Source organism: Furipterus horrens, unplaced genomic scaffold (genome assembly GCF_987537825.1).
Source record: "Furipterus horrens unplaced genomic scaffold, mFurHor1.1.pri manual_scaffold_3, whole genome shotgun sequence".
Lineage (NCBI taxonomy): Eukaryota > Metazoa > Chordata > Mammalia > Chiroptera > Furipteridae > Furipterus > Furipterus horrens.
In genome coordinates this window covers 102,404,678-102,418,645 of record NW_028327173.1, presented here as the reverse complement: position 1 = coordinate 102,418,645, position 13,968 = coordinate 102,404,678, and the positions used below count along the sequence as shown (strand labels likewise).

The 13,968-nt window shown below is 40.1% G+C and overlaps 1 protein-coding gene across 1 annotated transcript; it reads left to right on the top strand.

Moving 5' to 3' along the window:
- Positions 1–2,027: 2,027 nt before the first annotated feature.
- Positions 2,028–3,022, top strand: LOC150015588 (acidic leucine-rich nuclear phosphoprotein 32 family member D-like). The gene has a single exon (XM_090271780.1). The coding sequence runs from the start codon at positions 2,062–2,064 to the stop codon at positions 2,824–2,826; it is 765 nt and encodes a 254-aa protein (XP_090127906.1). The 5' UTR covers positions 2,028–2,061; the 3' UTR covers positions 2,827–3,022.
- The last annotated feature ends 10,946 nt before the right edge of the window (positions 3,023–13,968 follow it).

Below are 13,968 nucleotides of genomic sequence, written 5' to 3'. Positions count from 1 at the left end.
AACAAACAAGTGCTGGTGAGGTTGTGGAGAAATGGGAACCCTACTGCACTGTTGGTGGGAATGCAGACTGGTGCAGCCACTATGGAAAACAGTATGGAATTACCTTAAAAAACTTAAAATGGGACTGCCTTTTTAACCAGCGATTCCACTGCTAGGATTATACCCGAAAAATCCTAAAACCCGAATTCAAAAGAACCTATGCACCCCTATTTCATAGCAGCACTGTTTACAATAGCTAAGTGCAGGAAACAGCGTCAGTGCCCATCTGTAGATGAGTGGATCAAAAAACTGCGGTACATTTACACAATGGAGTACTCTGCAGCAGAAAGAAGGAAGGAACTCCTGCCATTTGCGACAGCATGGATGGAACTAGAGAGAGTTATGCTTAGTGAAATAAGCCAGGCAAAGAAAGATATCACCTAGTACAGGAAACTAAATAACAACATAAACAAATGAACTAAATAGGACAAGGAGCAGAATAACAGTCAATAGGGGTGAGGGGGAGTGAGAGAAGGGGATAAGTAAGGGAAGGGTTTAGTCAAGGAACGTGTATAAATGACTCATGGACATGGGCAACGGGGAGGGATATGATTGTGGGAGAAGGGGTGGACTGAGTGGGGGGGAGCAATGGGGAAAAATGGGACAACTATAGTTGAAAAATCAAAAAATAAAATTTTAAAAAGTAAAAAAACTTAAAAAAAATAAAATGCCAAAAGTTAAAGGTAAAGAGAGAATCTTAATAGCAGCAAGGGAAAAGCAGAGAGTTACTTACAAAGGAGTTCCCATAAGACTTCCAGCTGATTTCTCAAAAGAAACTTTGCAGACAAGAAGGGGCTGGCAAGAAGTATTCAAAGTGATGAAAAGCAAGGACCTACAACCAATATTACTGTATCCAGCAAAGCTATCAGTTAGAATAGAAGGGCAGATAAACTCCTTCCCAGACAAGGCAAAGCTAAATAAATTCATCATCACCAAACCATTAATATATGAAATGTTAAAGGGACTTATTTAAGAAAAAGATCAAAATTATGAACATTAAAATGACAACAAACTCACAAGTATCAACAACAGAATTAAAACAAACAAACAAAAACTAAGCAAACAACCAGAATAGGAGCAGAATCATGGGTATGGGGATCATTTGGAGGGATATCAGCTGAGAGAGGGAAGGGGAAGAAACGGGAAAATTCTGCAGGGATCAAGAAGCATAATTGGTAGGAACAATACAGACAGGGGGATGTTAAGAATAGTATAGGAAAAAGTGAAGGCAAAGAACTTATATGCATGACCCATGGACATGAACTAAGGGTGAAGGGATTGTTGGAGGGAAGGAGGGTATAGGAGGAGGGGGCAAAGGAAAAATACTGGAACAGCTGTAACAGCATAATCAATAAAATATACTTTAAAAATAAAAAAATTCACTCAGTTGAAATTTTTAACTATTTTAAAATTGTAAAAATTTAATCCCAAAAATTGGACTGTGAAAATATTAACATATAATTAAGTTGTCAACAGCTAAAGCTACATGTGGTAAAAATTGTTATGAATTAAAAATTGACAAAAGAAATTTTCTTGGCAAAATTTTAAAATGTAGGCTATTATTGGAAAAATTAAATTTGTTAAAAATATAACCTAGAAACCAAAATCACAATATTAGAAGACATGATATTATTCAATTTGACAAAAATAAAGCCCTAATTGTTTGGTGAATCATTTTGTTGTTAAATTTTACAACTAAAGGAGAAAAAAATGATTCTGATTAAAAATTTATAGTAAAAAAAATAGAAATAAAGGGTAAATTGCATAAATTGTTGTGTAGAAAATTGATATAGAAATTATATTTGTTTGAGCGCTGTGCTCCAGCCCCCTTTTCCCTCCATGGTTTCTCTCTGCTCCCTTGAGGAACTTGGCTCCGGGGGCTCCACTCGCTTTCCTACACGCCGCCAGCCTCTGCCGCCTGCAGACCCCTTCCGACGGTCCTAGCTGCACAGGCCGGGATGCCCCTCCCCGCTCCGCCCCCTCCGTGGAAAGTTAAGTTTGAAGAGGGTGGAAGAGGGAAACATGGACATGAAGAGGAGGATCCACCTGGAGCTCAGGAACCGGACCCCGGCAGCTGTTCGAGAACTTGTCCTGGACAATTGCAAATCAAATGATGGGAAAATTGAGGGCTTAACAGCTGAATTTGTGAACTTTAAGTTCCTCAATTTAATAAATATAGGCTTGATTTCAGTTTCAAATCTCCCCAAACTACCAAAATTGAAAAAGCTTGAGCTCAGTGACAGTAGAATCTGTGGGTGTCCGGATATGTTGGCAGCAAAACTTCCAAATCTCACACATCTAAATTTAAGTGGAAATAAACTGAAAGTTATCAGCACCTTGGAACCTTTGGAAAAGTTCGAATGTCTGAAAAGCCTGGATCTGTTTAACTGTGAGGTTACTAACCTGAATGATTACCGAGACAGTGTCTTCAAGCTCTTGCCCCAGCTGACCTACCTGGATGGCTATGACCGAGAGGATCAAAAAGCTCCTGACTCAGATGCCGAGGTGGATGGTGTGGATGAAGAAGAGGATGATGAAAAAGGAGAAGATGAGGAGGATGAGGACGATGAGGAGGAAGAGTTTGATGACAAAGAGGATGAAGATGAAGATGTAGAAGGGGAAGAGGATGAAGATGAAGTCAGTGGGGAGGAGGAAGAATTTGGACATGATGGAGAAGTTGATGAAGATGAAGATGATGAGGATGAGGATGAGGATGAAGAGGAGGAAGAAAGCGGGAAAGGTGAAGAGAGGAAGAGAGAAACAGATGATGAAGGAGAAGATGATTAAGACCCTAAATAACCTGCAAGAAAAGAACTGTTCCGTATTGGTTGGACTGCTCATATGGATTAGGTAGCTGTTTAAAAAAAAAAAAAAGGTAGCTGTGATACAAACTCCAGGATACCCACCCACCCAAAGAGCCAAAGAATAGTTCCTGTGACATTCTGCCTTCCTCCATTTAGTCCCTTTTGGAAATTCACTACCAAGCTTGTAACTGCACCTCAACAAAATGGTAAGCATTGTTAGGTTTTCATGTAAGACTCTTGCTGTAGCATGGATAGCTGTGATTGGTAAGTCAACCATCTATGGCTACCAGTTACACCAAGATTGTAACAGCATTTTAACTTTCTGTACAACAAAGAAGCTTTGTAAATAAAATTTTAACATTTGGCTCTGTTTTTTTTTCATGCTTTTCTTTTCTTTTTAATGAAGTCTTTTTACATTAGGACATTTTATGTGACAACTGCCAAAAAAGTATTTTTAAGAATTTAAGTGAAATAAACATGTTCCTCTTTGGTTAAAAAAAAAAAAAAAAAGAAAAGAAAAGAAAGAAATTATATTAGTTTAAGATCCAAGATGGCAGTGGAGTAGGTGGAAGCTACACTAACCTCCTTCCAGGACCAAACTGGAATTACAACTAAATTATAGAAAAATTATCCTGAACAACTATCTGAAGACTAGCTGGACAGGAGCCTTTCAACTAAAGACTTAAAGAAGAAACCACATCACCACAACAAGACTGGTAAGAAGTGTGGAGGCATGAGAGGGCTGTCTGGGCTCCCACAGGTGGCAGCTGAAGTTTTGGAGGAATATTTCAGCAGCTTGGGGGGGGGGGTCCCCATGAGAAGTATGGGGTCTAAACCCCAAACAGGGTTTCCCAGCCTGGAGTGCCAGAAGCAGGAAAGAACCCCAAATAACACCTAGCTGTGAAAAGCAGTGGGGTTTCTGTCTGGCAGGGAGAGATGGCTAAAGATGCAGATAGTCTTTTAAAGGGTCAACACAAAATATTATTTGCAGCCACTTACCCTGGGATCTAGCAAAGGGAGGGAAGAGTAGACTAGAGCCAAGTGAGGAGAGTCTGGGGTTGGTGGATGAAGGGTTAGCCACCAGGATCCCTGTTCTCAGTCATTTCCCCATACCACAGAAGCCACCTTTCTCAGGCAGAGCACTCCCCTCCAGGTGCCATGAGCCTGAGGGGAAGCAATAGCCCCACCTGCAGGAATCTCTCTTGCCACACCTGTGGGCTTAAGCTGAGCTTCTAAGGAGTGCAGCTGGAGGTACTTTCATGAAATAAGCCTAAGAGAAAGCCTACAGGCAAAGGTGGACCTTTGGGAGCTTTGAGACTTTAATTGACCCTCCCCTGGGCCTGGTGATGGTAAAACCTGGGCATGGTGTGCAGCCCTGTTCTTTCTACTCACACCCAGGCCCAGAAGGAGCCACAAGCTGTGGATCACAGATTTGTCCAAACAGGTTGCCCAGGGCCAGTCATAGGTAGTATCTGACATAGGTACACATCAGAGTTTTTCCAGGTCTACTTAATACATAGAAAAAACACAAAGAGGCACCCAAAATGACAAGATGAAGAAACAGCCCCCAAATAAAACAATACTAGAATTCTCCAGAAGAAGATCTAAATGAAATGGAGGCAAGAAATTTATCAGATATAGAGTTTAGAGTAATAATTATAAGGATGCTCAACAGCATGAAAAAAAAAGACATATAAACCATAAAAAAGGACTAGTCAGAAATAAAGAATGCAATATCTGAAATAAATAATACACTGGAAGGAATAAACAGTAGGTTAGATAAAACAGAAGATCAAATCAGCAATTTGGAAGACAAGGTAGAAAAAACACTCAAGCAGAGCAGCAAAAAGAAAAGAAATTTAAATGAGAAGAGATTAAGAAATATTTGAGACAACATGAAGCATAACAACATTCGCATCATGGAGATACCAGAAAGAGAAGAGAGTGAGCAAGGAATTGAAAACCTATTTGAAGATATAATGACCAAAAATTTCCCTAACCTGGTGAAAGAAAAACATAAACACACATCCTGGAAGCTCAGAGAGTCTCAGACAAGATGAATTCAAAGAAGCTCACACAAAAACACATTATAATTAAAATGGCAAAGCTTAAAGGCAAGGAGAGAATCTTAAAAGCCTCAAGAGAAAAGCAGTTAACGACCTACAAGGGAGTGGCCATTAGTGTGTCATTGAATTTGTCAACAGAAATATTTCATGCCAGAAAGCATTGGCATGAAATAGTCAAAGCAATGAAAAGCAAGGACCTACAACCGAGGCTGCATTACCCATCAAGGCTAACATTTAAAATTGAAGAAAAAATAAAGAGCATTTCAGAGAAGAAAAAGCTAAAGTAGTTTGTTACCACAAAAGCAGTATCACAGCAAATGTTAAAAGGTTTGCTTGGAAGAAAGAAGGAAGAAGAGGGGAGGAGGAGGAGGAGGAGGAGGAGGAGGAGGAGGAGGAGGAGGAGGAGGAGGAGGAGGAGGAGGAGGAGGAGGAGGAGGAGGAGGAGGAGGAGGAGGAGGAGGAGGAGGAGGAGGAGGAGGAGGAGGAGGAGGAGGAGGAGGAGGAGGAGGAGGAGGAGGAGGAGGAGGAGGAGGAGGAGGAGGAGGAGGAGGAGGAGGAGGAGAAAGAAAGAAAAAGAAAAAAGAAGAGGGAAAAGTAGCAGGATACAAAATTAATATCCAGAAATCAGTTGCATTTTAATATGCCAATAATTAACCATTATAAGGAAATTAAGAAAACAATCCTATTTAAATTTGCTTCAAAAAGAATAAAAGACTTAGGAATAAATCTATCCAAGGATGTAAAAGACCTGTGCTCAGAAAATTATAAGACACTGAAGAAAGAAATTGAAGAAGATACAAATAAGTGGAAGCACATATTGTGTTCATGGATAGGAAGAACTAACATCATTAAAATGTCCATACTACCCAAAGCAATCCTATCTAGATCCCAATGGTATATTTTATACAACTAGAACAAATCTTTCAAAAAATAAGAAACCACAAAAAGTCACGCAAAGCAACTGCGATGCTGAGAGAGAACAAAGTTGAAGGAATCACACTACATAATATCAAACTATAGTATAAGGCCATAGTAATCAAAACAGCATGGTACTGGCATAAGAGCAGACACACAAATCAATAACATAATAGAGAGATGTGGGGAAAACGGAGTCAGTCAGGCTCTCTCATCTTGATGTCTGGACATGAGCAACTTAGAGATAATAATCAGACTTGCATGCACAAAGCACTCACAGTTATGTAACCAACAATATTGCATTTTGGCAAGCAGTTGGCTTTGTCTATACATAGTATAGAGAGAGGGAGCGAATAAGCACGGATGCTGAATGTCCCAGCACCCAGAACAGAGGGAGAGAGAGCATGCACAGAGAGGGAGGGTGCATCGCAGCACAGGAGAGCAGACATTTTTCACAGTTCTGCATGTCTTTATCTTTCCATCTGCCCAAATCTGGAATGAACCTGCTTTGGCTTCGAGCATCTGCAAAACAAGAGCCCAGAAATGAGCCCACACCTTTGTAGTCAATTAAGATTTGATGGAGGAAGCAAGGACATACAACGAGCTAAAGATAGTTTACTCAATAAATGGTGTTGGAAAAATCAGACAGATACACGCAGAAAAGTGAAACTAGACCACCTTCTTATACCACATACAAGAATAAACTTAAAAATGGAATAAAGACTTAAATGTTAGACCTGAAACCATTAACATCCCAGAAGAAAACATAGGCAGTAAAATCTTGGTTATTGCTTGTAGCAACATTTTTTTTCCTGATATATCTCCTCAGACAAGGGAATAAAAGAAAAAAATAAACAAATGGGCAGGGAGAAGATGGCGGAGGAGTGAGAAGAGGCTGTGGTTTCAGGCTCCCGAGACCCATCTGCAGTTTGGGCTAATTGCAAACAGAACATCTCAGTGAGCAGCTGGACACTGGCAGGAGTCGAGCCTTGGCACTGCTGGATTAGAGAAAAACCATCTGGGAACAACCTGTTTAGTGAGGATAGCAGAGGAAAAAGGGACGAGATGGGATTTCTGACTGGGGTGGCTACCCGAGCTGCGGCTGGAAGAACACAAATGCTTTTTGGAGACAACAGGCTACCCCGGAGAGGAGTTGGGAGGAGAGCAGATCTCTGCCCACTGGCAGAGACAGGACTTGACCAAATAGCATTGGCACTGAAGGACAGGAGACAGCATGCTGCCAGGAAAGTGAGAACATAATTCTCCTTTATATTTTTCTCTAGTGGACGGTGGAGAGGGGAGGAAAGTTTGGGGGTGGTAGGCCATTCTTGAGGAGCACAGGCGCAGTGACACGCTCATCCACTCCCCAATCCTACCCTTGGGTCGCGGGGGCGCGCATAGGGAAGTGCCCTCACTCACTGGCCCAGGTGCGCGGGGCGTGAGTCCAGGCATCCCTTGGACACTCCCCAACGGACATAAGATCAGTGCCCCAATGGGCACAGGGAGGGCCTACTGAACATGCAGAGGACTGTGCGCAGATACCCCTAGACAGCTCCCATGGGTGCTGGGCCCCAGGCCGGAAAGCAGACCACTAGCGCAGGCTCTGCTCATGCCGGCCCAGACGGGTGAGGGAAGGCAGGCGGCTGCAGCACGGGAACAGCGGGCGGCAGCGACTCACAGATGCTCACTTCCACTGAGCACAAGTGTCCGCGGCCCCACCCTAAGAGGCGAGCTCGGCTGAGTGGGACTAAGGGCACAGGCACGCAAGCGTGAAAACACCTCAGCCCGGGGACAATAGGCGCCAATCGCGGGGCAAGCTCTCAGCCGCCCCGCCCGTGCAGAGGCGCACACAAGGAACCTCAACTGGCTCCAGCAGGCAGCAAGGGAGCGCGCCATGCCGGCAACCGAGGGCGCGCATCATTGTGGCAACCGCGGGCGCACACCATTGCTGCAAGACACAAGAACCTCTGAGCCGCCACACTAGACCAGCTGTGGACGCAGAAAAAGAAGGCGACAAACCAAGGCTAAAACAGACATCTACACAAAAGAATTCGAGATAAAGTGGATAGAGTGACTCTCAATCAAAAAGCCAGAAGGAATATCCTAACAAAAAAATCTGAAATATAACCAGACAGCATAAACAAACGATATAAAAGGTACCCCAAGAACATCAGGCTCAGGAGATCAAAGACACTGCACCACTGAAACCCCCAGATCTACCATAAAAAATCTCATACCACAACGGTGGGAAGGCAAAGCAGACAAATCCAAATAAAAACAAACAAGAAGAATCCAACATGGTAAGACGCAGAAACAACCTCTCAATGAAAAGAAAAGAGGAATCCCCAGAAAGAGAGGTAGATGGAATAGACATAGCCCAAATGTCAGACACGGAATTCAAAACTATGGTGGTGAAGAAGCTTAATATACTCGAAAACCTCAAAAACAACTATGACAACCTCCAAGGAAGTTACCAACAGCTCCAAGAAAATTAAAGGGAACTTGCAGAGAACTACACCAGCATAAAAAAAGACATAGAAACTATCAACAAGAACCAGGAAGAAATGAAGAATGCAATCTCTGAACTGAAAAACACAGTAGAATCAGTCAAAAGCAGACTAAACGAAGCAGAGGATCGGATTACTGAGTTAGAGGATAATGTAGGTAATAATTCTCAAATGATACAGCAAAATGAAAAAAGATTGAAAAAATATGAACAAGATGTAAGGGAATACAGGATAGCATTAAAAAAATAATATCAGGATCATAGGAATAAGAGAGGGAGAAGAAAAGGAGCATGGAATTGAAAAACTGATAGGAGAAATAGTGACAGAAAATTTTCTGAACCTGATGAGAGAAAAAGTTTTGCAAGTCCAAGAAGCACTGAGAGTTCCAATAAAGAGGAACCCCCAAAAACCCACTCCAAGGCACATCATAGTTAAAATGGCAACATTCCAAGACAAAGAGAGAATCCTCAAAGCAGCAAGACAAAAACAGCAAATAACTTACAAGGGAGCTCCAATAAGGCTATCGACCGATTTCTCAACAGAAACATTACAAGCCAGAAGGGAATGGTCAAAAATATTTCAAGCAATGAAAAACAAAGGCCTACAACCAAGAATACTCTACCCAGCAAGGCTCTCATTCAAAATAGAAGGTGAAATAAAAAGTTTCTCAGACAAAGGAAGACTAAAAGAATACATCTCCACAAGACCAGCATTGCAAGAGATGCTAAAGGGAATATTCTAAGAAAAAGGAAGAGAAAAAACAAAAAAAGAGGAGAGGAACAGAGATACAAAAGGGAAATGAATAAATACATGTCAATAATAACCTTAAATGTAAATGGATTAAATGCTCCACTTGAAAGACATAGGGTAACGGAATGGATAAGAAAACAGGACCCACATATTTGCTGTCTACAAGAAACATGCCTCAAAACAAAAGATTTACATAGACTGAAAGTAAAGGGATATAAAAAAGTATTCCAAGCAAATGGACCTGAAAAAAAAGCTGGGGTAGCAGTCCTCATATCAGACAAAACGAATTTCAAAGCAAGGGCAATAAAAAGAGACAAAGAAGGACATTTCATAATACTTAAAGGAACGATTCATCAAGAAGATATAACACTGATAAACATATATGCACACAACATAGGAGCACCCAAATACATAAAGAAAATACTAGAAGACCACAGGAAGGATATTAACAACAACACATTCATAGTAGGGGACTTCAACACTCCATTATCAACAATAGACAGATCATCCAAGCAAAGAAACAACAAGGATATACTGGCATTGAACAACACACTAAACCACATGGACTTAACTGATATATATAGAACTTTTCACCCCAAAGAAGCAAAATATACATTCTTTTCAAAGGCACATGGGACGTTTTCAAAGATAGACCACATAATAGGACACAAAACAAGCCTCAACAAATTCAATAAAATTGAAATCATATCAAGCATCTTTTCAGAGCACAATGCCTTGAAACTAGAAATCAACCTTAGAGAAAAACAATCAAAGACACCCAAACTCATGGAGAATGAATAACACGCTCTTAAATAACAAATGGGTTAACAATGACATCAAAGAAGAAATCAAGAAATTTCTAGAAACTAATGACAATGAACACACAACAGCCCAAAAACTATGGGACACAGCAAAAGCAGTCCTAAGAGGGAAGTTCATAGCAATACAGGCATATCTGAAAAGACTAGAAGAATCTCAAATAAAAAACCTAACCATAAAGCTACAAGAACTAGAACAGCAACAACAAACAAAGCCTAGGGCAAAAAGAAGAAAGGAAATCATCAAGATCAAAGCAGAATTAAACAACATAGAAACTAAACGAACAATCCAAAAAAATCAACAAAACTAGGAGCTGGTTCTTTGAAAAAATAAACAAAATTGACAAGCCTCTAGCCAGGCTCATTAAGAAAAAAAGAGAGAAGACCCAAATAAACAAAATCAGAAATGAAAGAGGAGAAATCACGACTGATACCTCAGAAATACAAACAATTATAAGAAATTACTACAAACAACTCTATGGCAAGAAATTTGACAACCTAGTAGAAATGGACAAATTTCTAGAAACATAGAACCTTCCAAAACTGAATCAAGAAGAAGGAGAAAGTCTCAACAGATCAATAACAAAGAAGGAAATTGAAACAGTAATCCAAAATCTCCCTGCACACAAAAGCCCTGGACCGGATGGCTTCACAGGCGAATTTTACAAAACATTTAAGGAAGAACTAACTCCTACCCTCCTCAAAGTATTCCGAAAAATCCAAGAAGAGGGAAAAATCCCAAACTCTTTCTATGAAGCCAGTATTACCCTAATCCCAAAACCAGGTCGAGACACAGCAAAGAAAGAAAACTACAGGCCAATATCACTGATGAACATAGATGCTAAAATCCTCAATAAAATTTCGGCAAACAGGATCCAACAATACATCAAAAAGATCATACACCATGATCAAGTGGGATTCATCCCAGGGATGCAAGGATGGTTTAATATTCACAAATCAATAAATATAATACATCACCTAAACAAAATGAAAGACAAAAATCACATGATCATATCTATAGATGCAGAAAAAGCATTTGATAAAGTACAACACCCATTTATGTTGATAACACTCAGCAAAATGGGAATAGAGGGAGCATACCTTAACATAATTAAGGCTATATATGAGAAACCTGAAGCCAACATCATACTCAATGGACAAAAGCTGAAAGCATTCCCCCTGAAATCAGGAACTAGACAAGGCTGTCCACTCTCCCCACTTCTATTCAACATAGTGTTGGAAGTCCTAGCCACAGCAATCAGACAAGACAAAGAAATAAAAGGCATCCAAATTGGGAAAGAAGATGTAAAACTATCACTATTTGCAGACGACATGATAGTATACCTAGAAAACTCTATAAAATCCACTAAAAGACTACTTGATATAATAAGTGAATTTGGCAAAATAGCAGGGTACAAAATAAATATACAGAAATCTAAGGCATTTGACTACACCAACAATAAAATATCAGAGACAGAGGCAAAGAAGAAAATACCATTTACTATAGTAACAAGAAAAATGAAGTACCTAGGAATAAACTTAACCAAAGAGATAAAAGACCTGTACACTGAAAATTATGCAACATTGAAGAAAGAAATTAAGGAAGATACAAATAAATGGAGGCAAATACCATGTTCTTGGATGGGAAGAATCAACATCATCAAAATGCCCATACTACCCAAAGCAATTTACAGATTCAATGCAATCCCTATTAAAATACCAATGACATATTTCACTGACCTAGAACAAATCCTCCAAAAATTCATATGGAACCAAAAAAGACCCCGAATAGCAAAAGCAATCTTGAAACAGAAGAACACAGAAGGAGGAATCACAATACCAGACATCAAACAATACTACAAAGCCACCGTGATCAAAACAGTCTGGTTCTGGCATAAGAACAGACATATAGATCAGTGGAACAGGATAGAGAGCCCAGAAATAAACCCAGGCCTCTATGGTCAACTAATCTTTGATAAAGGAGGAAGGAACATAAAATGGAGTGCGAAGAGCCTCTTTAACAAATGGTGCTGGGAGAACTGGGACGTGCAAAAAAATAAAACTAGATCACCAACTTACACCACATATGAGAATAAACTCAAGATGGATTAAAGACTTAAATGTAAGCCGTGATACCATAAAAGTCCTAGAGGAAAACATAGGAAGGAAAATTTCAGATATCACAGGTAACATTATGTTCACGGATACATCTCCTAAGGCAAGAGAAATAAAGGAAAAAATAAAGAAATGGGACTACATCAAACTAAAAAGTTTCTGCTCATCAAAAGAAAACATCAGCAAGATGAAAAGGAAACCAACCACATGGGAAAACATATTTGCCAATGATATCACAGACAGGGGGCTGATTTCCAAAATATATAAAGAGCTTATATGACTCAACATCAAGAAAACAAACAACCCAATTAAAAAATGGGCAAAGGACCTGAACAAACACTTCTCCGAACAGGACATACAGAAAGGTCCATAGGCACATGAAAAAATGCTCAACATCATTGGCCATCAGAGAGATGCAAGTAAAAACCACAATGAGATACCACCTTACACCTGTCAGAATGGCCATCATCAACAAATCAACAAACAACAAATGCTGGCGAGGATGTGGAGAAACAGGAACCCTAGTGCACTGTTGGTGGGAATGCAGACTGGTGCAGCCACTATGGAAAACAGTATGGAATTACCTCAAAAAACTAAAAATGGAACTGCCATTTGAACCAGTGATTCCACTGCTAGGATTATGCCCGAAAAATCCTGAAACCCTAATTCCAAAAAACCTATGCACCCCTATGTTCATAGCAGCCCTGTTTACAATAGCTAAGTGCTGGAAACAGCCTAAGTGCCCATCTGTAGATGAGTGGATCAAAAAATTGTGATACATATACACAATGAAATACTATGTAGCAGAAAGAAAGAAGGAACTCCTGCCATTTGCGACAACATGGATGGAACTAGAGAGAATTATGCTTAGTGAAATAAGCCAGGCAAAGAAAGTAAAATACCATATGATATCACCCAATACAGGAAACTAAAGAGCCACACAAACAAATGAACTAAATGGGCAAAGACTAGAATAGTAGTCAGTAGGGGGTAGGGGGCCGGGGGGAGGGAGGGAAGGGAGATAAGTAAGGGAAGGGTCTAGTCAAGGAATGTATATGAATGACTCATAGACATGGACAACGGGGAGGGATATAATTGTGGGAGAAGGGATGGGTTGGGAGGGGGGAGCAATGGGGGAAAAATGGGACAACTGTAATTGAATAACGAAAAAATAAAAATAAAAAATAAAAATAAAAATAAACAAATGGGACTACATCAAACTAAAAAGTTTTTGCACAGCAAAGGAAACCTACAAAATAAAGAGACAACCCACTGAAGGGTAGAACATATTCACTGATACATCTGGTAAGGGATTAATATCTAAAATTTATAAAGTTTATAAAACTCAACACCAAAAATAAATCCAATTAAAAAATGGGGAAAGTCCCTGGCTGGTGTTGCTCAGTGGATTGAGTGCCGGCCTGAGAAACAAAGGGTTGCCGGTTCTATTCCCAGTTGGGGCACATGCATGGGTTGCAAGCCGGTCCCCAGTTGGGGGTGTGCAAGAGGCAACTACATGTTGATGTTTCTTCCCCTCTCTCTCTCCCTCCCATCCCCTCTCTCTAAAAATAAATAATAAATAAATAAATAAACTTAGGAAAAAGAAAACTTAAAAAAAAAAAAGTAGGTAAAGGACCAGAATAGACACTTCTCCAAAGAGGGCATGCAGATGGCAATAGACATATGAAAAAAAATGCTCAATGTCACTATTCATCAGAGAAATGCAAATTAACAGCAAAATGATATGTCACCTTACACCAGTCAGAATGACTAACATCAATAAATCAACAAACAAGTCCTGGCTGGATGTGGAGAAAGGGGAACCCTTGTACACTGTTGGTGGGAATGCAGACTGGTGTAGTTATTGTGGAAAGAAGTATGGAGATACTCAAAAATTAAAAATGAAACTGCCTTGTGACCCAGCAATTCCACTTCTGGGAATATATCCAAAGAA

Excerpts from the sequence above, each read along its gene's own strand:
- LOC150015588 (XM_090271780.1), top strand. The coding sequence starts at position 2,062 with ATGGACATGAAGAGGAGGATCCACCTGGAGCTCAGGAACCGGACCCCG.